General features: G+C 49.8%; 1 protein-coding gene across 1 annotated transcript in view; it reads left to right on the top strand.

The window, feature by feature from the left end:
* Positions 1-16,402, top strand: part of LOC100949455 (protoheme IX farnesyltransferase, mitochondrial) — a 145,769-nt gene extending 129,367 nt beyond the window's left edge. Inside the window, exons 6-7 of the mRNA XM_003791252.3 lie at positions 747-979; positions 14,624-16,402. Of these exons, the coding sequence (XP_003791300.1) occupies positions 747-979; positions 14,624-15,021 (631 nt within the window). The 3' untranslated portion in view covers positions 15,022-16,402. The remainder of the gene's footprint in view (positions 1-746; positions 980-14,623) is intronic.
* The last annotated feature ends 11,157 nt before the right edge of the window (positions 16,403-27,559 follow it).

Below are 27,559 nucleotides of genomic sequence, written 5' to 3'. Positions count from 1 at the left end.
GGTCCCTGAACACTGCCGTGTCCCTGTTGTTGGGAGCTGGGGTCCCTGAACACTGCCGTGTCCCTGTTGTTGGGAGCTGGGGTCCCTGAACACTGCCATGTCCCTGTTGTGGGGAGCTGGTGCCATGCCGAGCCGCAATTCATTACAGATCTCATGATGATGGCACTCACTCGGGCTTACCATGGGTACTCATTGTTGCCAAGTAGATAATGTTTTAAAAGAAGTATAAATAAATAGGAAGAATTGCTTCCATAGTTAAAACACTGTTTTTTGCCTGAATCTTACAGTATTGTGTACCATATTCTAGACTGTCCCTTACTTATCATTAACTATGAAATGGTACACTATGCAGAGTAGGCACAGGCTCCATCCTCACTTCAGCCCTTTGAACAAGACTACTGATAATCTCTCTGTAGACGTGAGCAAAGTCAAGTCTAGAGGTCTTGCAGCCAAGAAGGCACAGAACTTATATTCAGATCCAGGGCATTCTTAACTGCAACGTTCTTCACTGCCAGCCAGCAAAACTCAGTAGCAGGCAGACCTCCCAAAAGCACAACGCTTCTTTATTTTAAGTTTTGTAAAGTGAATTCCCTGCAAGAGAAAATACGTCCACCCTACACTGCCTCCCAGGTTGCCTCACGCATCAACACGTAGATAATTTGTACTCTTTTGGCCTTGATTGATTCTAGGCAGCACAATTAAGTTGAACCAAAAACGATTGATTGGTATTCTCTGCTCTTTTCCAGCCCACTGCTAGCTGTGTCCTTCGCCACTTGTTGTGCTGTTCCAGGAGTCGCCCTTCTGACCTGGGGGGTGAATCCACTCACAGGAGCATTGGGGGTCTTCAACATTTTCCTTTACACCTGCTGTTACACACCACTGAAGAGGATCAGCATTGCCAACACGTGGGTCGGGGCCGTGGTTGGGGCCATCCCACCGGTCATGGGTTGGACAGCAGCCACTGGCAGCCTGGATGCTGGTGAGTGTCCCGTGGTGTGGAGTCTCTTGCGAGCACCCACGAGTCAGGGAGGAGTTTTCTTCCCTGAGCTGTAGTACTAGGTTAGGGCTCTTTTATTCCATACTAATACTTTTGGCCAAGGTGCTGATATGGCATTCTTAAATACTGTGTGTGCAGAGCTAAAAGCAGACCGTGTCGTCATGGCTGGCAGGTGAGTAAGGCACACACTCTCCCTGGAAGGGAACATCTGAAAGAGAACAAAGGAACAGTGCAGCCTCAGTGTGGAACTATTGGTAGAGTAGAGGAAAGTACCTGGGCCGGGTGTGGTGGCTCACACCTGTAATCCTAGCACTCTGGGAAGCCGAAGCGAATAGATCACTTGAGCTCTGGAGTTTGAGACCAGCCTGAGCAAGAGCCAGACCCCCTCTCTACTAAAAGTAGAAAAAATAGCCTGACATTGTAGTGGGCACCTGTAGTTCCAGCTGCTCGGGAGGCTGAGATGGGAGAATCACTTGAGCCCAGGAGTTTGAGGTGGCAGTGAGCTGTGATGCCAGGGCACTCTACTCAGGGTGACAGAGAGGATTGTGTCTCAAAAAAAAGAAAAGTACTTGAAAACCAAGATCAAAGTCGCAAATCAAGTTATCATGGACCAGTTCTTCAGGATGCCCTGGTCCAAATTGAAGGTGTCTGGATATGACCATGAGTCTCCTGTCAAGCGGGTGCCCCCTCCTTGCTTGGCCTCCTCAGTTACCTCAGTCACCTGCTCTGACGGAGTGATTTCCCCTATGAAGGAACAGATCATTTTCATCAGTTTCCAATTTATTTTTCTATGATTTCTTAAGTTGTTCATGCTGTCTGCAATAAAACCATTGAAAGATTTCTACATTTTTGGTGGTATGTCACAACTAAATTTGTGGGGTGAAAATAGCTCATTTTTACCATCTGTAAGGGAAGTTTCACAGTCTAATTAGTCAAGTAATTAGTGTTTTTGACCAACACTTAGGAAGGAAGTGGTGAGGTTTCCTGCAATATATGTAAGTACATATTTTTCACATGAGAGATCAAAGGCAGTTGACCATAAACCATTACCCTGTAAGCCACATTTCTGGAACTTTTCATAAAAGCTCTTGTAGTCCGATTCGGCAGACTTACAAATGTGATTACACCTTTACCATGATTGTCTCTTAAAAACGGTTTTAATATCCTGTAAATGTCAGATTTTAATGAATCTACCAATACCATATTCTGAAACTTCTGTGCTCATTTGCTCTGAGATATGCCTAAACCAGAGGCCTGTTGTGCAGGGGCAGTGTCAGCATTGTGCTTATGAGAGCCCTGGCGGGAGCTCCGGAAATGTCCTCTTCAGTGCCCCCGCGAGGCTAGACTCACCTCGTGGAGTCATGGCAAGGGTAAAATGAGTTGTTGTATGTGAAGTGCTAGACTGTGCTGAGGACCTGTATGCACAGCGCTGCTGATGCCATTCAGGAGTCCTCCTTCCTCCTGTGGGGGACTAACCCGGGTCAGGAAGGGTCAGATTTTGTTTGCTTTGCAAACTCCTAAGCAATGCAGCCTCATTCCCGGGCTGCTGTTTTGAAGACTGTGAGGAACCTCGAGGCTTGGCGGGAAGGAGTGCTAGGGCCTGTCGGGGAGGAAGAGAAGATGGACAGCCTGGGCTTGGTGTCCCTGGGCCCATTGATGTCTGAGTTTTCACCCGGGTACACAATTTACATTTACAGCCTGCTCCCTGTCACAGTCCTTTTCCCCAGTTCAAAGGAAGTCAAGAACTAAGCCTGACTTGACCCAGGCTCCCTCTGTCCCACCAATTGTTCCCTACAGCTGTCCTCTCTGTTCCTTGCCCCCTCCAGACCTCTGTAGTGATGGCCCATCACCTCTGGGTCTTTAGGGTAAGAAGAAGTGTAGTGATGGCTCATACGTTCAGGGCAGAGACCGTGAAAAAAAGTGAAGAGCCCCCTGGGTCCTGTGTGCACTGCTGTGCTCCCCAGGACAGAGCTCTGCCTCGCTGCGGCCCATCTGATGGAGACACCAGTGCCCTGCCAGGAATGCCTAAACCCAATTCAGCTTCCTCAGAGCTAACAGAGAAATAAGGCCCCAGAACTACCTCTTCTCTCTGGGGAGTCCTGAGGGGAGTCAGAGCCAAGGACAGGGCAGGTATTACAGCCTCTGCACTGGGTATCCCAGGAGGCTTGTGAGGGCAGGCCAGTCCAGGGCCAGGGAGAACTTGGTCACCACTGCTGTGGAAGGGTCTTGCCCTAGTCACACTTGCAGGCAATTTCCTTGTGAAGCAGCTGAGCCTAAATGTATGGAGCTAGAGTTGCACCCTCAAAGGCCAAGAGAGAAAGAGCTTTGTAATCGTGGTCACTTAGGGGCCACACGCAGACAGGAGCCCATCTTGTTTAGGGGCGGTCTGGATTTGGCTAAACTGTTAATAGTCATGTTTAAAACAATTTTTTTTAATTGAACATTGTCCTTCTATAATCCAGATTTAACAATGAGTTGTACACAAACTCATTAATGATGGGCAGATCTAGGGAGGCTGTCTTGGTTTTTGGTAGCAGAATGAAAATATATACTTGTCTTGGAAAATGAGACCCCTTATCCACCTGAACAGAGGCTGGTGTAAAACAGAGCCTTCTGAAAGATTTATATCACCACAGAGGAAAGGTCCCTTGGCAGTTTTTGAGGCTGACTTCTATTACAAGATATCCTTTTTCTTTAAATCTTAAAAGATACATTGCAAGACTCACTAGAACATGGTTTACTGCCCGCAGTATCCTAATTTATCTCACATCAAATCAACTCGAATCCTATGTCTGCAGCCTTACCAAGATTAAACAGAAAGCATACTACTTTACATAATGCTTTACGTGGCTTCAAAAAAGCTTCAAAACATTAATTTGATAGAGTAAACTTTAAATGAACAGTAAATGTTTGAATGAATTGAATGAATCGGCGAATTAGGTACCTTCCACTTTACAGATGGCAGAGTAACAGAACATATTTTAAAGATTTTTACTGCTGGGGTTTTAGGCACTGGGTTAACATGGTCTTATATAGTTTAGTTATCTTCCAGAACTGCACTGTCCAGGATGATAGCCAATAGGCACATTTACCTGTTTAAATAAGTAAATTTAAACACTCTGTTCCTCACTTCCACTAGCCCCATTTCAATGCCTGAAGCCCCGTGTGGCCAGTAGCTACATATTAACAGTACAGAAAGAATGTTTTCATTATTCCAGAAAATACACTTAGGTAATACTGCCCTAGGAGGAAAGGTCGATATCCTTGTGAATCTGTGTTCCTGTTCCTTGTAGAAGTATATGCTGCGATTAACGGAGCGCTGTGTGAGCTGGCTCAGCTTCAGTGCACATCACTCCGAGAGACTCTCCAAAGCACAGACTCCTGGGCTCTGCGTGCCGCACATCTGATTCCTCAGGCCTGGGGCCAGAGGGGTCTGAGAATGTTTGTTTCTGCCAAGTTCCCAGGTGGTGCTGATGCCTCTGGTCAGGAGAACAACCAATCTGCAAAGACAGGACCAGAAAAACTTGGCCCCTAGAATACCCTGGGAATACCCGGAGATTTGAGCAGAGGGCCTGGCCAGATGGTATTATGTGAGGTGCTTTATACTAACGGTATTATTTGTGTTATCGCAGAGGTGTACTCTTGTCTGGGTTCTTATCTCAGGGGCATTTATGGTAGAAAAGAGACCTTCTGAGAAAGAATGGCCAAAAGTACTTTTTTCTTCTGTGGTATCTTCATTTAATCTTTCAGAGAGGCCTATGAATCAAGAAGTCCTGGCTCGGCACCTATAGCTCAACCGGCTAAGGCGCCAGCCACGTACACCTAAGGTAGCGGGTTCGAATCCCCAGCCCGGACCCGCCAAACAACAATGACGGCTGCAACCAAAAAATAGCCGGGTGTTGTGGCGGGCGCCTGTGGTCCCAGCTACTTGGGAGGCGGAGGCAGGAGACTCGCTTGAGCCCAGAAGTTGGAGGTTGCTGTGAGCTGTGATGCCATGGCACTCTACCCAGGGGGACAGCTTGAGGCTCTGTCTCAAAAAAAAAAAAAAAAAAGAAGTCCTGGGAATATTATGTTGAACTGTACTATGAATAAGGATGATTAAGAGGAGGAAGGTGATAGAGGCGGTAAGGGGCAGCAGCCCACCCACTTGACTGAGCATCCTGGACTGGGATGCTGGGGTTGCCACCTTTTTAAACTGGTCCCCAGAACCACTTTATTGGGTAGGTGTCAGTTGAGGACCTACTGTGTGTTGGGCATTAGGAGATACAAATGTAACAAAACCCAGTGCCTGTCCTCCTAGGAGTTATGTCTCAGACAGACAGTCAGATAATAGATAATAGAGTAGTCTGGGCCAGTCGCAGTAGCTCAGGCCTGTGAGCCTAGCACTCTGGGAGGTCGAGGCGGGTGAGTTGCTTGAGCTCAGGAGTTCAAGTTCAGCTTGAGCAAGAGTAAGGACCCTCCCCTCCATCTCTACTAAAAATAGAAAAATTAGCCAAGTGTGGTGGTGGGCATCTGGAGGCCCTACTCGGGAGGCTGAGGCTGGAGGATCACTTAAGCCCAAGAGTTTGCTGTGAGCTGTGATGATCCCACAGCACTCTAGCCTGGGTGACAAAGTGACACTGTGTCTCAAATAAATAAATAATAGAGTGGTCTGAGAGCTTTAGTGGGATTCTACAGAGAGTAAAACTCCCTAAATTCTGGAGAGGAAGGACTTCTGAGTGAACTCATGATGCACTAAGATCAGCTGCCCTCTGAGGAAAACATACTTCATCCAAGGACCACGAAGACCCACGGAGCCTGAAGCAGGAAGGCAGCCAGGTCACAGCAAAGCCGGGGTCACACCTTCAGGGTTATTTAACTGACAGTGGGCTGCAGGTTCTCTGCCAGAGAGGAGGATCAGCAAGTTGCTGAAATCTGCCTTTATTGTTCTGCCAACCCTCCTGTCCTCCCCCTGTCCACTCTCCATTAGGGCTCTTTCTATCCTAGACCTGCCTCCCACCCCCTTGCCCTCCCTGGTCAAGATTTCGTCTTTTCAGTACTTAGTGAAGCCTCAGTCTCATCATCCTTAGAAAGAACAACTTGTGAATACCAGCAGACCTCCAAGTAAAAGGGATGGAGGACATGAATGTGAGGGAGGTGTGTCCCACTGATCATGGGCTCTTCCTTTGCTCTACCCAGGGAGACATTTAGCCACCCAGTTGCCCTCACTGTGTATCCCTTTGCAGACATCTTTCCCAGGGCTCAGTAGATGATACTCAAGATGGAGAGGATGGATCAGCTTGGTCACTGTATGACATGGAAATCCTACAGCCTCATGAATTAAAGGCCTGATAACTATCTAGTTGGGAAGGGCACCAGCTGTAGAAACACAGTGCACTGGAGGCGGCCTGTTGGTCAGAGTGGCCTGAGGAGCAGGACTGTAGCATGGTCAGAGGACTGCTCCCCTTCTGGCATCTGCATCTTTCTGGGGCTTTTGTGGCGGCTGTAGGGCAGGGCCAGGTGCATAACCTCCCCAGGGCCTTGAGCTCTGAGGAGATTTTTGCTGCCTTCCTTCTTCCAGGAAAGACATAAAACAAAATAAGTAGAATATCTCGTGGGCTTCTGATTTTTTTCCCCACAACTAGTTTGATTTTCTTTTTCTAAATCAGATAGTGGAAAGGACTCGTTTTCGATGTCCCAGGGAGTGTTGTGGATCCCGAGCAGCCAGTCTAGCTTAGGCTGAGTGAGGTGAGGGGAGGGGTGTGAAGAAATTCTGCAGATTGGCAGAAGGAAATTGTAAAAGCTAAACAAATGTGAATTGTTCTTGATATTTGTCATTTTACAGCTGCACAGTGACCTGTAAACTGTGCCCGCAGTGCTCAGCTAATGCTTGCTGTGGAGAGCTGTGTGGCAACACACAGGGCCAGCCCAGAGAGCGCTCTTGGTGGCCGCCAGACCAAGGCAGCAAGGGCTCTGGCTGCTTCTGTGCACAGGAAATGACTTTGTTTTACAAAGTCCTTCTGTCTATAAAGGTAATCATTATAATGGGATTTTACCTGTGTCCACTTTCCTCTGTGGCCTTTTCCTCCCACCTGCCTAATTACCTTGTTTTTATAATTATTATTATTATTAAGTTTAACTGCTTCTAGCAGGAAACATTAAATATGCTTCCCAACTAAAATTCAGGAAGGCAGAATGAGAGGAGGGCTTTCTGGTCCCTGGTCTGGCCAGCTTGTCTTAGGGACTGAAGCCTCGCTTTGATTCTGCATACAGGGGGAGGGCAGTGACAGAAGTGACCTGTGGGAGCCCTGGGGGGTGGCGGAGACTGCAGAGAAGTGCCCAGCCACATTCCAGCTCAGAGCAGGCCTGGAGCCGCTCACATCAGGCCTCTCAACAGTGTTTATCTCCAGAGACTGTTAGTGTATCTCAGAGGCTGTGGGTTAAACCCCCTCCCCCTCCTTCTGCCAAGGCCACCTCTCTTTCCATCACCCTCATTTTTTAGAAAGGCTCAGATTCTTTTTTTTGTCATTTTCCTAAATGTGACTAACTCCTGTGTCTGGGGAGTTCATGGCGTGGGCCTCTCTCATGACCGTCCTCTAGAGCAGATTTGTCAGGTGCTTCAGTTTGTGATTCAAATGTTGTGGCAAACATTAATTAGGTCAGCCAACATTTAGTTACAAATGAGGGCTTAGACACAGGCTCTTATCAGGAGGTGACATTTGGCAGATGGATGGTTTTAGTAACAAAAAGAGAATGAGTGTTTTTACCTTCAGCTGGTAAACTACAAAATGTTAAATACTGTTTCACTCTATTTACCTCCTTTATTCCCAGATGAGAAAGTAGACTCAAATGGAGGGAATTTATTCATTATCCATCCCCAAATATTTATGGAAAGCTTACTAAGTACCCTGTACTATTTAACCCAAGCACTTTTACAGATTTTCTTTAAGATACTGCCTTGAAATCAAACTTGAAAATGAGGACCTGTGACCATTTTGTTAGGAGATTTTTGCCATAAGCAGCCTTAAAGCTCCAGATTTAAGATAAATGATATTTTTAAATGCAAAATAGACAAGAAACATTTTCATGGAAATATTAGCAAACAGACAATATTTAGAGCACTACATTCTCTTCAAAGGCCAAAAAACAAAAGAATGTACTAGAAATATGTTGCTAGACCCAGCTTGGTGGTGTAATTGGAGGCAGACTTTGGTAGCAAGCGTGCTCAGGCTGCGGCCACGGCGCCATGTTGCCCAGAGTTGATCCCAGGCTGTGCGGGGACTGGCCTTGCCCTCCTGAACAGGAGGATGGGTGCACCGTGGGAGGGCAGCCGTGGGGTTCACAGAGCCAGGCACCTGGTGCTCATTTCATTAGTACTATTTGATGACTGTTTTAATATTTGGGTGATAAAGATGGGAAGGCCATCCAGTGTGAGCTAAGGAAGAAGGAAGGGAGCATTTGAATTGTTGAGAGAATCCACATGTGCCTGGAACTTCCTTCCAGGAGGGTGGCAAGAAGGGAGAGGAACAATTTTTTCAGAGTCGGAGCTTTGTATGTCTCTTACTTCCAAGTATTCCCTTTAAACGAAACTTCCGCACACAGTAAGGTGAAGGGGGGTGGGGGTCCCCATCACCTCCTGCCCACTGCCTTCTCCATTATTCCCAAGCTACCGGAGAAGAATTCTTCAAGGGCAAGCAGTTACTGCCCACTCTGTTTCCTATTTCCAGAGGACTTTTAATCTTCCCTTCTGCTGCCCAGGCAGTTGATAAACTGGCCCCACATCCTCTCCCCTTTATCTGCAGCACCATAGAAGTCTATTGCCCTGTTGAGGCTGATCTGTTTCACAAGCTCCTTTGTGTTAACCCTCAAAAGAAAGGCTTTGAAATCTGTGACCATGAAGCTCCAGGCTTGGCATGGCTTCCCCTGCTACCCCCCTGTCCACACAACCATATCACCCTGAAAGCACAAATATTACCAGTCACGGAACAGACAAGCCACTGGGGGCCACACTGAGCGGGGAGCCTATTGTACTGCAGAGGGAAGTCCTCCCAGCCCCCACAAGGCCCATTGGAGCTAGATTTCTTTAGCTTTTGCAAGGCCACGCGTGGATGGCGAATGATAAGGAAAGGGTTTGGGTGGGGGTGGGGAGGTGCCCGCCAGGTGGTCTGAGGAGGCCAGCTGAAACCCCTGAACTCCATTCCAGAGGGCACTTGCTCTGACAGGCAGAGTTCTAGCTTGAGGATTTTTGTCTGTGTTTTGTTGGAACACCAGTCAGCTAGAAGGCCATGGTTCTGCTTGTCAGCAAAATGATGTGCATGGTGTGGACGGGAGCACTTCTGGATTCTCCCCGTCTGTATGCTTCAGGGATGTTTGATAGATGTTCTGGAGGAAGGTGTTGCCTACCCTTGTCCTCCTAATACAGCCCTCCAGTCAGAGCAGGTGATGTGAGTAAGGGTTCTCCCCGCTGTCCACTCACACGGCAGATGTGCAGCCCTCCTTTCCATGCATGGAGGGAGGGAAACTGGTAATGGCCTGGACACCCAGCTCTCCTCTGCCGTCATGATCCCAGAGGGCTGCTGTACTGTGGAGAACAGATATGCCACCCATTTCATGGATTTCTACCATTTTATGTTTTCATAGATCAGCAAATACTTGATTAACAGAAGAGAAGGAAAGGTTTATTCTGGATATGATTAACCTAATGTGCAAAGATTCTGTGGGGTTAGGAAGACACACTTAGAAGCAGAAAGCTCAGAGACCGTCCTCAGATCTCGGTGTACACGTCCCTTCTTCCAGGAAGCCTTCCCTGAGCTCTTCAGGGCTGAATTAAGGTGTCCCTCCTGTGTCTGGCTCACAAGCCCTGCACCTGGGGTGACATCACCATGGGCTGCCATCCCGTTTGTTGTCTGTGTCCCTGGCCAGACGCCAGTGGGAGACCTTGAGGACAGCGACGGTGCCTGTGTGTGGGTGGCATGCAGTCGGGTTTGTCGTCACAGATGGTAGGCCCAGTGGGACCAGACCACGGCGGGTAGCGAGGCTGGGGCAATAAAGGGAACGCTTCCCTTGAGCGCAGGGGCAGCCTGTAAGCTGGGGGGCTTCATGTTTACCCCAGGAGGAAGGTGAATTCCACCACAGCCCCAGGAGTAATTCGAGGCTTCCTGTTCTAGCTCACCTTATCTTGATGAAGAGAGTAATTTGTTTTGCATCTTGTATAGGAGGAGAGGCAGTTGAAGCATATCGAGTGGAACTGTGTGTGGGTGGTGGTTTTTTGATTACAATCCATTAAGGCCAGGCAGTGATTTCTAAAGCTCTTTCATTTGTGACATGAGCCAAACCCACACCCAATTTCCTCTCGCAGAAAGCAGTGTGCTACTCTCATGAAAATGATTTTTTTCATTATGTTATTGTAAGCAAAAGCATAACTGAAAAAGTATATTGAACAAAACAAAATATACTCTGGTTGGCATACAAAGGCGGGGGGGCTTTTGAGGAAAACAAGAAAGATTCCACGTTTGGGCCTGATAGTTTTGCCATTTTAAATGTGGTTTTCCAGTGGAGGTTGGTCTCTCTCAGCCATCTCTAGAGCAAAGCCCCCAGGGAGCTCTGACCATCTCACCCTCTCCCTGGTTCCTAAGTTAGCACTGACGTTGACTTTTCTGACAAGACACTTCTGGGTCTTACTGGCCTCCCCGGCATTTGTGGCTGGCTGTCATTGTAACTGCAAACCCTTTAGATCTGTGGCAATTTGTGGGTTGGGGCTGGGCTTCCCACAGATTGTGCTCAAAGCCTCAGTGTGGCCCTGTGCCTGAGACACTAACAGCGCTGCCTCTTACCACTCACTTCAAAATCCTGAAATCACTTCATTTTCCCCCAGAATACAAAGGAGATGTCTACTTCTGTTGCCCCATTAACTTTCTCACTCATACCCGCGTGTTCCAACCTCCCCTCTGTCCTTTCTAATTCCCTAAGAGGACTCACTGTCAAGGAAAGTACTGTCTGTCGTTGAAACAGACCTCTTTTTTTTTTTTTTATAAGTCTGGAATATGCAGTTTCTTCTTTCAACAAGTCCCCCTGCTCAGCGCCACTGGCATTTGGATGACCATCCGTTGATGTGGGAAGGTGGTTGACTTGCGTCTGCATGCTGGTGCACTTTGCCAGTGGTTCTGATACTGTCTGCTAGTCACTCATCATTCTCATCTGTAAGGTGACAGTCATGGTACCTGTGGGCAGGGTTGTTGTGAGGATGGGACAGCACATGTACAACTCCTCTGTGCCTGGCCTGGCCAGTGACAGCCACAAGGCATTTCAGCGGAGATGTCTAAAAGGCACCTCAAACTTCAAATGGCCAAAAATGGGACTCCTCGTGTCTGCACCATGGACACACTGGTGTCCACCCTCATGTTCCCCTCCTGAGGAAAAGGCATCAGTGTCTGTCCCCTCCTCTGTCCCTCCCCCTCCCCCCAGCCTGCTCTCCCCTGTGCTGGAGGAAGACCCCAGTCCTTATCCTGGTTCCTCGGTGCCTTACCAGCCCACCCTGCAACTCCTTCCCTCTCTCCACTGCGCCAGAAACCTACTGGGGCTATTCCCAGGATCTGACAAAGTTCTGCTTGCAGTTAGTAGGTCATGGCTTAAATGTCACCTACACAAAAGTCCTTGCCTGAGCTCTCAATCTCAGGCCACCCGTATCGCATGGGTCTGTTTTGAGTTTCTACATGTGTCTGTCCATCTCCCCCTACAGACTTGACCAGGACTTGTCTTGATTGCTGCTGCCTTTCCCGCACCCAGAATTATGCCTGGCATGTGAGACATCCGCCCGTCACCTATTTACCAAGTGAACAGATTCAACAAATCATAGCCATTACTGTTATTAGCATTGACATTTAAGGGTGTTTACATGAACCAAGATAGGTAGATACAAAGACATATTATTTATAGATAAGACTAAAGCTGAATCTTGGGAATTTTGACACTAGGGGCCCTAAAATCAGGTCCCATACTGAAGACCCAGAAAGAGCAGACGGCCCTACAGGAGCCAGCGAGCCAGTGAGATTAGGCCCTCTTCCTCCTTCAGTCTCCTGCAGCCACACAAGTTCCACTTGAGGCACAGCAACTGCCCTGCCCTAGAAGGGTCATTCAGAACACTGCAACTGAAGCCCCCCTTTCTCTCTTTTAGAGGACTTGGCAGCCTACCCCCTGCTTCTCTGCTGTTGAGGAATACAGAGATTAGGAGAGGAGCTCACTCCTCACTCTTACTGGCATGAGCTCACATAGGGCCCCTGGAGCCTCAGAGCCCCAGACTTGTTTCCCGAAGTTTGCTGCATAATGTAACCACTTTTTCTCCTGGTGAGTGTACCTTAGCAGTAGCTCCCACTTGCTCTTTGTCTGAACATTCCCACAGACCGGAGACTTAAAAGATCCCCTGAAATAGGACTGTGGCTACAAATTCTCCACCTCTTCTCCCTGCCCCCGTGCAGGATGGCCCTTTACAGAGTAGATGAGGCAGTGGCATTGTAAACTCCCAGTTCTCTGCCAGGGACCCCAGGACAGAAGCAGTCAGGTTCAGTGCATCCAAGATGGGTCCAGAGGAGGGGAAGGTGAGAGTAGGCAGTGTCCTGAGAGTCTGACAGTTTGCCTCACTAGCTCACAAGCTGTGCTGGCAAACAGTGACCTTGGGGACCACTTGAGAATCAGTTCTTTTTGTACACTGCCCCGTCGAGGGTTTGAGTACCCTTCACTGCCTCTTTACATTTTCCAGTCTCGTGGGGTTCACATTCGAGTAGGAAACACAGACACATGGGCAGTGGTTACCTGAATGCTGGGGCTACTCAGTGACGGAGCCCGGCCCACACTCACTCTGGGCCAGGGCCCTGTCCTCCACTCTCCCTGCATATCTCAAAGGCGTCTTAGACGGAACATGCCCAGGGTCACACTTACCTCCCCTCCCTATCGTCCTGCTGTGTCAGTGAACTGGTCCTGGACCTATGAACTGGGAGCTGCTCTCAATCCCTCACCTTCCCTCTCCTTGCCCTGAACTCGCGTCCTCTCCCCTTCCCCACCTAAATCCCTCTCCATCCCACTGTCGCCACCCTGATGCTGACTGCTGTCATCTTGCTTCTCACTGCCTGACTGAACCACACCTGCTGTGTTCTTCACTCACTGCTGGCGGCCCTCCCCGTGCCCTGCACCCGTAGGTGCACTTACACATGCTCACTCACTCACTCTCTCTCACATGTGAAGATTCTCTGGCTTTCAGTTGCTTTTAGAATAGCAAAGTCAGGCCGACGGTGGCCCCTCCCCTCTTCTCCAGCCTATCCTTTGGTCCTGTTCTCAGCCAGGCTACCTTTTGAATTTTATCATGATACAGAGAAGCTGACGCTCCCTGAGACCAGGTCACCTCCTCCTGTTGTGTCCTTACTGTGACACCTACTTTTCCTTCATAATGTGAATGGTGGTTTTCAAATCACTAGTGCAGGTCTGAGTGATGACCCTGCCTCCTCAACTGGACCATAAACTCCGTGCTAGCAGAGATATGTGCAGAGTTCTGCTCAGCACCGTGTCCCCCATGCCCGGCATGGTGCTTGCCACCGAGTAGGTGCTCAGTCCCCAGGTCTTTGCAAGAGTAATGAGTGGCCTGCACAGGGACAGTGTAGCCCAGTCACAGCCCCCACTCTGCTGCCTGACCCCAGGGAGGGGCCTCCATGAGTGCCACACAAACAGCCTGGCTGGACAATCAGGCTCATTTTGAATTCCTCTCCACCTTTTTTTTGGAGGAGGACTTGCCATCATCTGATCTTTTTTTAATGATTATAAAACCCACCTCAGAATCTTATCATCAGCATTAAACGGGGCAAACTGTATGGGAGTATCTGTCACACAATAGAAGCTCAGTAGATGGCAGCCCACCCCACACTTGTGGGTGGTGCGGAAATTGTTCTGGAGAAAGGGGCTGACTGATGCTCAGAGAATTGTGTCCTTGTTGAAAAATTACAAATCTATTGACAAGTTATCATCCTAGCCTAATCCCATGTTCCTTGATGCCTAAGCATGCACGTGGTTGGCTCGACCAGGCCATCGTGCCATGCTTGGGGGCTGAGAGGAGTATGCCAGGCACCTGCTCAGGAGCCAGCCGTGAGCTGCTGGGACTGGGGAGCAGGTGAATCCAGCGTGTTCAGCACTGGCCTGCAGGTGCGCCCAGCTCCATGTCAGTGCTGAGCTGGGAGCTGCTGCTATCCCGGGGAAGGGACCAGGGGCTCACAAAGAGGCCCTTGGACTTGGAGATGTCCTCCAATTGCAGCACTGTCTTAACCTGGCGGAAGGATCTCAGGCTCAAGGCCCAGCTGATAGAAATGGGGCTAAAAGCTCTAGCACAGGGGCTCCACCCCGGGGCGGTGCCTAATGCCATCCAGAATTCCCTCAGTGTTCCCCCAGGTAGGCTGGGAGGCCTGAGCCTGGGGTGGGCTGAGCTGCAGATGCCTGGAGATGCCCACAGCCAAGATCCCCAGGCAGGCAGGGGTGCTCTGGATAAGGCCAGGCGACGAGCCTGCAGGCGGAGGCCGGCAAGCTGGGATGAGAAGGAGCCACTCCTTTGGAAATTGGTTGACAACCTGTTTCCCTCTCTTCTTCTGCCCCCATCCCCACCCCACACAGGAGCCTTTCTTCTGGGAGGAATCCTCTACTCCTGGCAGTTTCCGCATTTCAACGCCCTGAGCTGGGGCCTGCGGGAGGACTACTCCCGGGGCGGCTACTGCATGATGTCGGTCACCCACCCAGCACTGTGCCGGCGCGTGGCGCTGCGCCACTGCCTGGCCTTGGTCGCGCTGTCTGCCGCCGCGCCGGTGCTGGACGTCACCACGTGGACCTTCCCTGTCATCTCCCTCCCCATCAACCTGTACATCTCCTACCTCGGCTTCCGCTTCTACGTGGACGCAGACCGCAGCAGCTCGAGGAAACTGTTCTTCTGCAGCCTGTGGCACCTGCCGCTGCTGCTGCTGCTCATGCTGACCTGCAAGCGAGGGTGTGGGACGGACGGCGCAGCCGCCAGCTGAGGCACGGGCGTGCAGGCCGCACAGGTCTTCTGTGAAGAGCTCGAGAAGGACTTGGTGGGTTTAGTACAAGATGGTAAAATAATTTGGTGCTCAGTGATCACTGGACAATTATTTTAAATGATATACAGTATGCCCTCCAAATACAAAATGGGTTGGCCCAATTAATGACTATAAAGAAAGACTATTTTTCCCTTTGAGGGTCTTTATACTCCCCTTCCTCCAAACCCGTCCCACTCCCTTTTTCTCATCCTCTCTGGATGTACCTGTGCCCTTTTCCTGGCTCCTTCCCCTGCACCCCCCACTTTCCACCTGCCACCAGAGTGGCAGCAGGTGGCCCCTAAGGAGAGCACTTGATAACCTGCTGTCTGTAGCCTATGTGCGCAAGTCCCTGCTGGGCCTGGTCCCAGGAAATGCACACTTTGACCCCAGCACCCCCTGGCCTGTGAGTGAGCCAGGGTCCCCCCTGCCCCACTTTGGGCTTCCTCTACTCCACAGCCGGGTGATAAACTATTAATACATAGGGTAGACTGCCACTGGGAGGGAGATTTCAAACGGTTGTCTAGGAGGGGCCGTCTCAGACTGGACTGCCAGCCCCTGCCTCCCTGTCCCCAGTATCAGCACTTTAAACCAGGGAACTGAAGGCATCTTTCTAATCCACTGTAAACTGCAGGTCCTATGTGAGGCAGTCCTTTCCGGAAGGGTAGCTCCAGGTTTAATACCAGAAATCTTTCCGTCTGCAAGCCCATAACTGAACCTCTTGGGTCACCACTGTGGGTCCTCAGCTCCCCGCTGCACGGCTTTCTCCAGCCTGTGTGAAAAGGGAAGTCAGAGAGAAGGGTGTGCAGGGCTCTCCAGCCACCTGGCTCACTTTCTAGTACCTTCAGTGAAACACACATTTCCCTCCTGAGATCTCCTGAATTAAATTAGCCTCCACATGTCCAGTGGCTTTGAGAGGCAGAAGCATGGTTCTGAGAGTTTTGGGAGTTGCCCTGTAACCAGGCATGGCCGCGGGTACCAGACGCAGTCACCTGTAGCTCTTTAGCGCTTCATATGGCCATGGGGTTGTGTAGAGCCCCAGTGGATGAAGGTCCAGAGCTAGACAGAATGTTGTAATCGCTCCGTCTCCCAGACACTGCTGCACAGTGCTTAAGAAGCCCTGGCAATGTGCCTGTTCTCTCAGAAATTTCTAAAGAGATTGCAGATAGCCTCTGATCTCTGTTACTACTTACCCAAAATCTCTCTTGGCTGTCCCCTGTAGGGAACATGGCATAGGAAAGTCTAGAGAAAGCATCTACAACTTGGTATAGCCTCCACATTTGCAAAATGCATTGATTCTGGTTTTTTTTCATTGATTCTGTTTTTTTTCTCCAATAAAACCATACATAAGAGTGTGTGTCATATCATTGTATTTAATCATCCTGTGCTGACCTGCACAGTCCCTGGTAACACTTGACTCCTTCAAGAGCCAGCAGAGGATTACAGGGCACATAGGCATTTGTGTTTTTTTAGTTGTAAATTGACAAATACAATTATGTAGTTGTATATATTTATGAGGTACAAAGCGATGTTGTGATACACAAATTCAATGTGGATAATTAAATGAAGACAATGGACATATCCATCACCTCTACTTTTTGTGATGAAAACATTTGAAATTTACTTAGTCATTTTGAGATGTTTAATATATCAGTATTTAATCTATTCAGCACATCGTGCAATATATCTCAGAGACAGAAATATATTTTTCCTGTCCATTGGAGGTTTTGTACCCTGTGACTGTCACTGTCATTCCCCTCAGCGCCTGGCCATTGTAGCCACCACTCCACTCTCTGCTTCTTGGGGTCCAATTGTTTTTGAGTCCATGTGGAAGGGAGAACATACCCTCCTTGGCTTTCTTTGCCTTACTAAGTTGAAACTTTCACCTTTTTCCTTAAAGGAAGCCCTTCTCTTTGGCCTGTCTGAATCACTACTCTTGTGCTCTGGGGCCATCAGGTAAAGTAAAAGTGGCTTGAGCACAGCCCTGCGCTGACAGTCGACCTGGCTCCCAGGATGGCTAGTAAGTGACCCTTGGGCAGGGAGAATGCTCAGTGTGGATTCGGGCCAAGGGATGATTCACATTTGGGGCCAGGTCGAGTGTGACGGCATGAGATTTCCTCAGGATACTCAGAACAGGGCACAAAGGGATGAATTGTTTATTGTTGAAATTTTCTATTTAAAATTTTTGGATTTTTGTTGACTGTGGGTAACTGAAACCTCAAAATATCAAAACCTCGGACAGGGAAGATCTACTGTCCTAATCTTCGTGCCTATAGAAGTCAAGAACAATGTACCAGCTTCTTGTATGTTAGAAACCCAAATATAATCGACCACATGCTAGACAGATTACACTTTCTAGCATCTTCTGGCCACAGTTTCCTAACCAGCTATAAGATGTGAAGACACGCAGTGGGTCGTGGAAGCCCTGCAGATGTCCACGCAGTGACTGTCAGTGCTGGACCACACTGTGTGCTTCATGGGACATTTGAGAAGCACAGACAGCACAAGGACAGCCCTGTGCTATATTCTGAACAGCCTGACCTGTGCCCTCTCTCATTCTGGGACCCATCACAGAGGCCACCAGGTTGAGCCCTCTGAAGACATAGCCCAAGTGTGACCACTCTCTGCATCCTCCAGCACCACCAGCTTGGTTGAACCCCCTATCTCCCAAGATGTGAGCCTACGAGCCTCCTGGTTCATCTTGCACCTCCCCTTGCCTCCACCTTGCAGGCTTCCCTTCATGCTGGGAATGAAGTGCAAAGAACTCACGGTGGCCTGCAAATCCCATATGATCTGGTTCTGCTCCATCTACTGTCCCACCCACGGGCCACCTCATGGGGTCCCCTCCTCGTGTCACAGAGATGACCTCTCCTTAGAGAGGCCTTCCTCGGCCACCTCATCAAACAGCACACTCCTCCCAGTGCTTACTGCTTTATTTTTCTTCCTAACATCACTACTTGACGCTCTGTATCTATTCATGTATTTTCTCACCTTATTGTCTGTCGTCCCTCTAGAATATAACAACACGAAGGCAGGGACTCCATCTTTGCATCTAGTCTTTATCTCCAGTACCTAAGAGCAATGCTGGGAACAGACTAGGTGCTCAACACATGGTTTTTGAATGAATAAAAAAGCCATGCCTTCTGGGTTATGTGAAATGCTTGTGTTCAGAGGAAAAGGAACTGTTAGGCCAGGATAAAAAGTGAACTGGTTTGGAAAGGTATTTATGACATGTGGGTACATGAGAAAAGATGGCTTTTTAATAGTCCTCATCCGGCTGGCACCATCCGGGTTCCCACGCCTGATGGCAGGACTCTCTTGGAACTGCACCAGGCAGGGTGCATGTCAGGCCATTAACCCCCAGCTTCTACTTCTGCCATTGGCCTTTTCTAACATCAAACTACACCACACACTGCCCACTGCGCTTTCTGCTATATACATCTCCCGTGGCACCTGTCAGTATGTGACATATGCCTGTGTGTTCACCATCACTGCTAGTGAAGGGGGAGGGCCTTCAACCAAACCAGGGGTGGAGTCCAGGAGCCAGGACCCAGAGTCCAGTCAAGAGGCATGAGAACCAGGGTCCCAGAGACTAAGATGGTAAGAAGCCTCCAGTGAGGCTGAGCAAAGATCACTCCAAACCCAGGCAGCAGGGCCTGGGAATAAGGCAGAAGCTGTGTCCCCAGGCACCTAGAACAGAAAGCCATAAGTGACCACATGACACATGCTCCATCCGTGGTGGGAAGCATGAACTGGGAGCCGTCAGGTAGCAGCAGGAGGTGGCAGAGGATGTAGGAGAGAGCCAAGCAAGAGGAGACCTCCAGGTACAGACAAGGTCAAGAGTACAGGGCCCCCATTCGATGAGCAAGGAGGCTCTGCCAGGGTCTTGGCCAAAGCCAGGGACACACCAGCCCCATGTAAGCAAGTCCAGGACAGAGACACCTTTCCACCTGCTTTGTGAAAAAACTGCCAGAATTAAACCAAGACTAGTTAGTATCACTTCTTCCTAGTTTCACTCATTCATCACTCTTTATTCTCCAAACTGATACATTTCATCACTTCCTGTTATCTTCAGACTTGGCTTAGTAGCAGAGAGTTCTTAAGTCTAAGTTGCATTCTTGGCCAATGTTTTTCTTGGGTGTTCTCTCTTTTTACGCCTTTCTCTCTGCCTTTTTTAATTTTTTTTTCTTTTGAGATGTCTCACTCCACATGGGTACAATGATATGGTGTCATAGCTCACAGCAACCTCAAACTCCCAGGTTCAAGGGATCCTCTTGCCTCAGCCTTCCAAGTAGCTGGGACTACAGGTGCCTGCTGCCGCACTTGGCTAATTTTTCTATTTTTAGTAGAGACAAGTTCTTACTCTTGTTCAGGTTGGTCTCAAACTCCTGAGCATAAGCAATCCACCCGCCTCGGCCTCCCAGAATGCTGGGATTACAGGCGTGAGCCACCTCGCCAGGCCCCCTCTCTCTTCTTTTAAAATACATGAGCAGAGAATCTAGTGTTTATCTCCACTTTCACTCCTAACCACGTTCCCCTGAAGTCTAGGTTTTAACTCATTCCCTCCAGACTGAGCACAGTCCTCACCTGCAGCGTGGGCAAACAGCCAGCACCATGCCTCCTGGGACAGCTTACATGAAGGGAGCCCCTCCTGCTTCACAAATTGGGGAGCTGTCTGAGAAGTAGAAGCCAAGCACATGGGAACCTCTAAGTACAGAGAAAATCAAGAGTGCAGGGCCCCATGCAGGGGGCGAGGAGGACCTGCCAGGGTCTGGCCTGAAGCCTGTCTTTTCTCAGCTGGGGCAACCGGGAGGTGCTCCATGAGCTGCTGGTGGCTGAGGCCTCCTCTCACTACTGCCAGCTGGGCCCAGAGCTGGGGACTGCAAGAACCAGGAGGTGGGGACAACACAGGACACAATGGTGGAAGCAAAGCCAAGCACTTGGTTGAGTAACCCTCCCCAATCCAGTCACCATGGAGAGGCAAGGTAACAAGATAAATGAGGCAGAGGTCGCACCGGGTCCCGCCCCTTCCCAGCTTCCACAGGCAGACACAAAGAGGACCTGCCAGCCAAAACTGAGTGCCCAGGAGAGGAGGGCCCCGCCCCTCACCAGGCAATGATTCTGTTCTCCCCTGGGCGTGTGACGATCCAGTGCACTCTGTGTGGGCCTTGCGTTGGGGACAGAGATGAACTAAGACAGCCCTGGTCCCAGGATTTCACTCTCTGGAGACTTTGTGGAGCAGAGGAAGAATAGCAGGGGCTTGGAAGCAGAAGGGACCCCACCAGGATCAGGGTGATCTTTGCTGAGCCTCACTGAGGTCTTCTGGCCATCTCTGTCTCTGTGATCCTCAGGGCTCTCATGCCTCTCCATGGAACTGTACATCCTTGCTTCTGGGCCCCATCACTGTCACAGGGTGGTCTGGCTGCAGGTCCTCATGCTCCACTAAGGGGACCAGACTGAGAACTCAGCCTGCCTGCAGTTCTTTCTTTCTGGGGTACTCTCATGTCTATGACTACCTCAGTGTGTTTCTTGGTTGAAGGGAAAGAAGTCAGCATATGCTGGTGATCATCAGGCCAAACGTGGTGGTGGAGCAGTGGAAGGGAAAAGCCATTCCAGGCAGTGAGAGGAGGTGAGCAGAAATGCAGGGGAAGGGGCCTCGAGTGTCTGGGAAGCACACCCAGTTCCGACTTGATATGTGCCTGACTAGACTAAGTCGTCTGCACTGCACGTCCCAAGGGCAATAGGGAGCCACTAAAGACTCAAGCTAGAAAGGAGCAAGGTTTGGTTTGTGCTTTAGAAAGAAATTGAGGCCATAGAGCAGAGGATGGAAGGACTGGGGAGACCAGGGGAGCAATGATGGAGCTGACTCTAGGCCAACAAAGGAGCAGGTAGCAGAGGGAGCACCGCAGGCCTGCCGGGGGGACTGGCAGAAAGAAGATCATGGTTTATACCCAGGGTGCCAGCTTGGAAACCAAAGCCGTTCACTGCAGGGGGAGTCCCTCGTGCCTTCTCCAGGTCCCTTTCTCTTCCTTTGCCAGTGTTCACAGAGCCCTCAGTGGCTGGACCTCAGGGGATGGCCCAGAGCGCCTACTCTACCCTGTGTGCTCACAGAGTCCTTTTTCTCCCAACATTGCAGACTACTGGCCACCTGAGCCTCAGCCTAGTATGTCCCCACTGCCTTTCCTCGGCCAGTCTCAGCTGCAGGCTCCTGGTCTGAAGAGGAGGCGTGTTGCCTATGGGCTAAGGGCATGGCCCCAGGGCCTCCCTCGGTCAGATTCCTCTGCCTGGAAGTTTCCCAAAGCAGGAACTTCTCTCTATCGTACTCCCATTCTTCTCCCCAACAGCCTATTCAGTCAGAGAATCTGAATTTATTTTACGAATAGGCAGAGTGGAATTATTTACATTAAAACTGACCCAAGTTACGGCTGTCGTCCAGACCCCTCACGCTGCCCTTTTGCACTGTTCACCTCCAAAATAAAGAATCTGTGCCAAACCAGACTGAGAGCAGCAGTCTTCCCCGGTAGAGCCATCGCCTGGGTGTGCACAGCGGACGGAGACTTGTACCTCCTGAGCTAACCATAACCTGCCTCCCTATAAAAATTTGCACCTGATGGAAATCCCAGCTGAAAAGGGCCTAATGAAAAGAAGGAATATGTTGGTTCATGGCCTGGAAAGGTTGAGGAGCAGGTTGACTTCATGCCCGACCCGACTCGGGGGCACCACCCTTGGCAAACTCTCTCCCCTTATGATGCCAAGACTCCTTAAGCATCATTCATTGCTTTAAGTACATTTACCTACCTTGGGCCAGGTACTGCTCCAGGCATGAGGAATGTAGCAGTGAACAAAATGAACATCCCTGCCCTTGTGCCTAAAATATCTACAGAAGAAAATGAAAAAAGCTGCTAACTGTGGTTGCCTCTGTGGTGGCCTCTGTGGTGGAGAACTGGCTGTCTGGGAGAAGCATCTCATTCAAACCTAATGAGAAAGAGGAAGACTCAGGACTGAGACCGGGTCCTCACTGACCTGACTTAAGGTCAGTGCCATGCCGCCGACTCAGTTAACCCAGCTCAGGTCAATCAGAGCCCGTATGCAGGAGGCAGTCACTGCTTCCCACCACCAAAGACGTAAGAAGTTTGGTGGAAAGAAGGTGGATTGGGGTCCTAGGAGAGATTGAGGGGTCAGGAGCTCTGAGGAAGTGGGCCCCCAAGGCCTTGGGGGACAGTGCAGACACTCAGGCTTGTCCCACACACAGCCAAGATGGTGAGCTGAAGGCGTTGTGCCCACAGGGCTGCCCTGGCCAGTTTACATCCGGGGTCCCGCCTCATTATATAGACACTACATTTACGCACAGACCCGGGTTCAGGGCAGCTCATTACGAGGCCATTAACACGATGACCACCCAGGACATTTCACCGCGCGCTCTTTAAGCCAAATGCCCCCTGGGATTTCCTAAGCCAGCGTCATGTTCAGGGAAGGCAGAGCCACGGTCAAGGCAAAGCCACATCCCATCAAGAGCACCTGAATCGGCACCTTTAAACTGCAGCTTTCCTCTAGAAATAAAATGCTGCTCGGAGGCCACTTTCTTAGAATGCTTTAGGAAAAAATCTTCTGGCTTGAAGAGCCAGAAATGACCTGGCAAAGTCTGTTTGTCACACTTGCCCCCACGCCCTGACTTTCTGTGAGGCAAGTGGAGGGTGAGGACACTAAATGCTCCCTGGCCTCAAGCCAGGGAGACCAGCTCCTGCCCAGTCCCTCCAGGAGAGCGGAAAACATCTGCTGCAGGCCGGCTCCTGCTGCCTGGGAAGTGGTCCTCTGGCTGCGAATTGTCCCTGCTCCCTCATCTAGAAAGGGACACTTGGCGCTCTCCACAAGGTATTTTCATGCTAATGTGTTCAGTCAAAAAGAGGAGCACAAACAGATGTGGGCCATTTGGCAGAAATGTAGTTCATTTGTTAGCAAGTGCAAAAGGCTCGTTGGCAGGATATTAAATATTACCTTGGCTATTCACAAACACTTCATATTTCAAGAATGGAAGGGAGGCAAGGGCTGCATCCAATAAATCAGCCTTTGTCAAAGAGGCAGAAAGAGGCAAACATTTGATAAATCTATGTCATTGTTCTCGGAGATCAAAGGCCCTAACATATGTATTTGTGCAATTGGCATTCCAGCAGACAGCTATAACAAACCGAGGTTGAAGACAGCTGGAGAAAGGAAGAATTAGCCAGTTCTAATCTGTAATTAGCTGTGTCTCAGGAGAGGTAGGCGGGGGTGGTGGCTGAGTTCTGGAGCTGGCTGGACACACCGGAGGGTGAGTGGCTATCAGTGCCCAGGCGGGAAGGGGCGCCTTCCAGACCCAGGGTAGTGATGATGGTGCCATCTGGTCTCTGAACCTTCTCCAAAATGAAGGCCACTTTGAGACAAACATGATTAGTGACAGCCCCACAGCCCCCAATGTCAAAAGGCAGAACACATTGGCTGTTGAGCCCTGCAGGTGGCCAGAGTGGGCAGCCCAGTGTGGGGAGGGTCCCAGGCTAGCCCGGGATGCTTCCTCTCTCTTCCAGTTGTCTCCCTCTCTGGTGACCTATCCCTTTCCTTCTTCCTGCCTCCCCTCTGTCTTCTGCCCAGCCTGTACTCTAGCTGGGTCAGCAGTTCTGACAGGATGGAAACCACCCATGTCCCCGGAAGGGCCTGGATAGCCCCATCCCACAGGCCCCGCCATGGTGCTAATGTGCCCACCAGTGCAGGCAGCACATCAGTGTGGACACGTCCTCTGCACCCACTTGCCTTTGGGTGCAGCAGTCTCTACAGCCTTAATAGGATGGTTCAGATTTGCCGAGCACAGAGATTTAGAGGGTGCCAGGAGCTGGGAAGCTGGGAAAGACTCACCTCCAATCCCAGCAGCCCCTGCACAGTAGATGGGGTAGTAAGGGGGTGCCTTTCATTTCCTTTTTTCTCAAAATGCAAGTGCCCCCTCCTTACCTGGCTCAGCTCCAGCGTACCTGCCCCTGCCTGTACCCACACCCCGGCCTGAATCCAGATCCTCCTGCTCCTTCTGCTCCATCGTGCTCTCCTGGCATAAATCTCAACCCTGGAGAGAGTAGCCTTTGTCTGCACCTGCACTCGACCTGCTGGAGGTGCTGGAGAAACACGCAGACCAGACCAGCAGCCACGCGTGGTGAAGGACTTACCTCTAGCGTTGCTGCTCAGGAGGCATCCTGGGTCCCCTCAGCTCTCTCCCAGCCACACCTCCTCCTCGCTCTTCCGGCCCCAGGCTTCCTCCCTGTCTATCTCTCTGCTGCCACCTCAGCTGTCCCTGCTTCTGTCCCTGTGTATTTATGTCTCCTTCTCTTTCAGCTGCTCCAGGACATGGCTCCAGAAATCCTCCTCCACTCTCCCCTGCAATGCCAACTTCTTATTTTCAATTGTTTCTTTCCCACAAACATATGAAAATGTTATTTCTTATATCTTAAGAGAAAAGCAAGACAAACCCAAAACCTTTTGATTCCACTTCCTCTGCTGGCTGCCACCCTGTATTTCTCTGCTCAAGGCACTATTAAAAAAGACCATAGATTGGGTGGCTTAGCTGACAAGTGTATTTGCTCACATTTGGGAGGCTGGATGTCCAACAGTAAGACTAAAGTTGACTCAGTTTCCACTAAGGGCCTCTTTATGGCTTCCAGAAGATAGCCTCCTCACTAAGTCACCACGTGACCTTCCCTAGATGCAGGGCAAACTCTCCTAGTCTCTGCCTGTGAGGGCACTAATTTTGTCAGGCCAGAGCCCCACCCTTATTATCCCATTTAACCTTAATTACCTCCTTATTCCAAATATAGCCACGCTGAGGGTTGGGGCTTTAACAGATAAATCTAGGGATGGGAGGACACAGATGCTTGGTCCCTAACATCCTTCTCCCATGTTCTCCCACCACTGCTGTAATTGTGCTTGTCAGCATTATCCTTGACCTCCTTGTTGCTAAATCCAAGGGTCAAGTTTTCACCATCATCTCAGGTGCCCTCTCTGCAGTGTCTGATACAGCTGAGCATCTGTCTTCCTTGGTTCCCTTTCTACCCGGGGCATCCAGGACACCACACTCTGTGGTCCTCTTCCAGTCCACTGGCTGCTCCTGGACAGCCTCCTTTGCTGGCACTTTCTCTCTCCCTCAATCTCTTAGTGTCAGAGCCTCCCTCCCTTTTCTTTTCTCTCCCTACTTGTCCACTCAGGGACCCCCCTCCAGTCTGAAGACTGTGAATACCCTCTTTGTGCTAAGAGACTTCCAAGTGCCTCTGTCCAGCTTAGTCTTGTCCAAAACAGACAAGTCCTGATGTGTCTGTCCACTCGCCTCATGTTAACCCCTTAAAGACATTGCAGACTCACTCACCTTGCCCCAGGTGGGCTTTTGATCCTCTCAACTCCCAGCCTTCCATGTCTTGGTTGATGGCCACTCTGTTCTTCCATGCGCTAAGCTCAAATCTTCACACCTTCCCTCTTTCTCTCTTTCCCCAGGTCCCATTTTCAGAAAATTCTGCTGGCTATACCTCCGGAACAAATCCAGAATCCAGCCCTCCTCACATCTCATCATCTGCACTACTGCCATCATCTCTTGCCTGGACATGCCAAGCTTTCTCTCTGCTTCTAACCTAGCCCCTTTGTGGTTTATTGTTAATATCATGGCCACAGAGATCATTTTAATACGTGAGTCGCATCCGGCTCCTCCTCTGCTCTGCACCCTGCAGTGGTCGGGGTGAACCCAGCTGAGCCCCCAGGATCAACACCCCATTGCCTATTTGGCACCATCTGCCAGTGCTCCCCTTGGCATCTCCATAGCAGCCATGCTGACCTTCTTCCTGTTCTTCACAGGAGCCAAGTGCTCTTTGGCCTAAGAGTCTTTGAAAGACCTATCCTTCTACCTAGAAGTTGCTTTTCCAGCAAGCTACATGACCCACCTCCTTCCCTCCTTCTAGACTCATCTCAAAGACCATGCTTTGAACTCTATAGTCTGACTCTGCTTCCGTCTCCCTCACCACCTCCCCATACCTTGTCCTCCTTCCTCCCACAGCACTTAGTACCTCCTAACACATGAGTACCACACTGTTCTTATTTTTCATGTTCTTGGTTGTTTTTCCCTCTTCTCCTCCTTTTCTTGGCATATTAGGGCAAATATCTATATCAGTTTCTTTCATCTTTCTATTCCAAGTTCCTAAAACAGTGCCAGACCCATTGCAGATCCTCAGTGATTAGTCATTGAATAATGCTGAGAGAGTGGAGAATCTTCTCACCAGAAAATGTTTTCAAAATGTCCTGGTCTTCTATTACTACCTAGTAAATTGCCACAGATTTACAATTCCCAGGTATCAGGAGTCCAGGCCTGGCATAGCCTCTGCTCAGGATCTTACAAGGCTGCGATCAGGTGTTGGCTGGGGCTGTGGTCTCATCAGAGGTCCCACTACAGAAAGGTCCCCTTCCCAGCTCCTGAATGTGGTTGGCAGAATTCATCTCCATTGACTGTAGGACTCTCGGTCCTGTTTTCTTGAGGATCTGAGCTCCTCGAGGCCATCCACAGCTTCTTGCCTCAAGTAATCTCCACAGACCGTCTCACGCATACTTATTCAAAGATAGCAGGAGAGAATTTCTCAAGTGAAAGACACGATGTAATCATGGAAGTGACATCCCATCATCTTTGCCCTATTCTCTTGTTCAGAAACAAGTCACAAATCCTACCCACCTTTTTCAAGGGTAGTTTATACAGGCGTGAACATAGAGGTGGTTCTAGACACCACATTGCCACTTCCTTGTCTCCTCCACCATGGCTTTCCCCCTCAATATTGTCTTTTTTGACTGCTATAGAAATGATTTCTGGAAGGTGTTTTAGTTAACAGGGACTAGGTCATGCTGCAGTAACAAGCATACAAAACTATGGGTTTAATTTTTTAGTGTGCTTTCTAAGTTTGTTGTCAAAACCAGATACCCATCACAGGTGAGCTGAGGGTTCTGCTCCATGTCCTGGGCTCAAGCACCCAGGTCTATAGAGCAGCCATCATCTTAGATGTTGCTGGTTTCTGTAGCAAAGGAAAAGAAAGGCCTAGAAAGTCTGGCACCTGGCAGATAAATGCTCTAGCTCACAGATGTTACACATAACTTCCGCTCAGACTGTCCTACCCAACCACAGGGGCCAGCATGTACAATCTACTATTTCTAAGGGCACAAGAACTGAGAGAGGCCAGCATGTACAATCTACTGTTTCTAAGGGCACCAGAACTGAGAGAGAGGTAACAGCACCCATGGTTCCCATAGGCAACTTCTTATCTGAGATGAGGCAAACAGTGCAAAGGGGCCAGGTGCAGTGACTCATGGCTGCAATACTAGCTCTTCTGGGAGACCAGGACAGGAGGATTGCTTGAGGACAGGAGTTTGAGACCAGTCTGAGCAAAAGGGAGACCTTGTCTCTACAAAAAGCAGAAAAATTAGCCAGGTGTGCTGGTTCATTCCTATAGTCTCAGCTCCT

The sequence above is a fragment of the Otolemur garnettii genome, unplaced genomic scaffold, assembly GCF_000181295.1.
Source record: "Otolemur garnettii isolate 467f Iridium unplaced genomic scaffold, OtoGar3 scaffold00046, whole genome shotgun sequence".
NCBI classification, from domain to species: Eukaryota; Metazoa; Chordata; class Mammalia; order Primates; family Galagidae; genus Otolemur; species Otolemur garnettii.
This window is presented reverse-complemented; position numbering and strand designations above follow the sequence as displayed.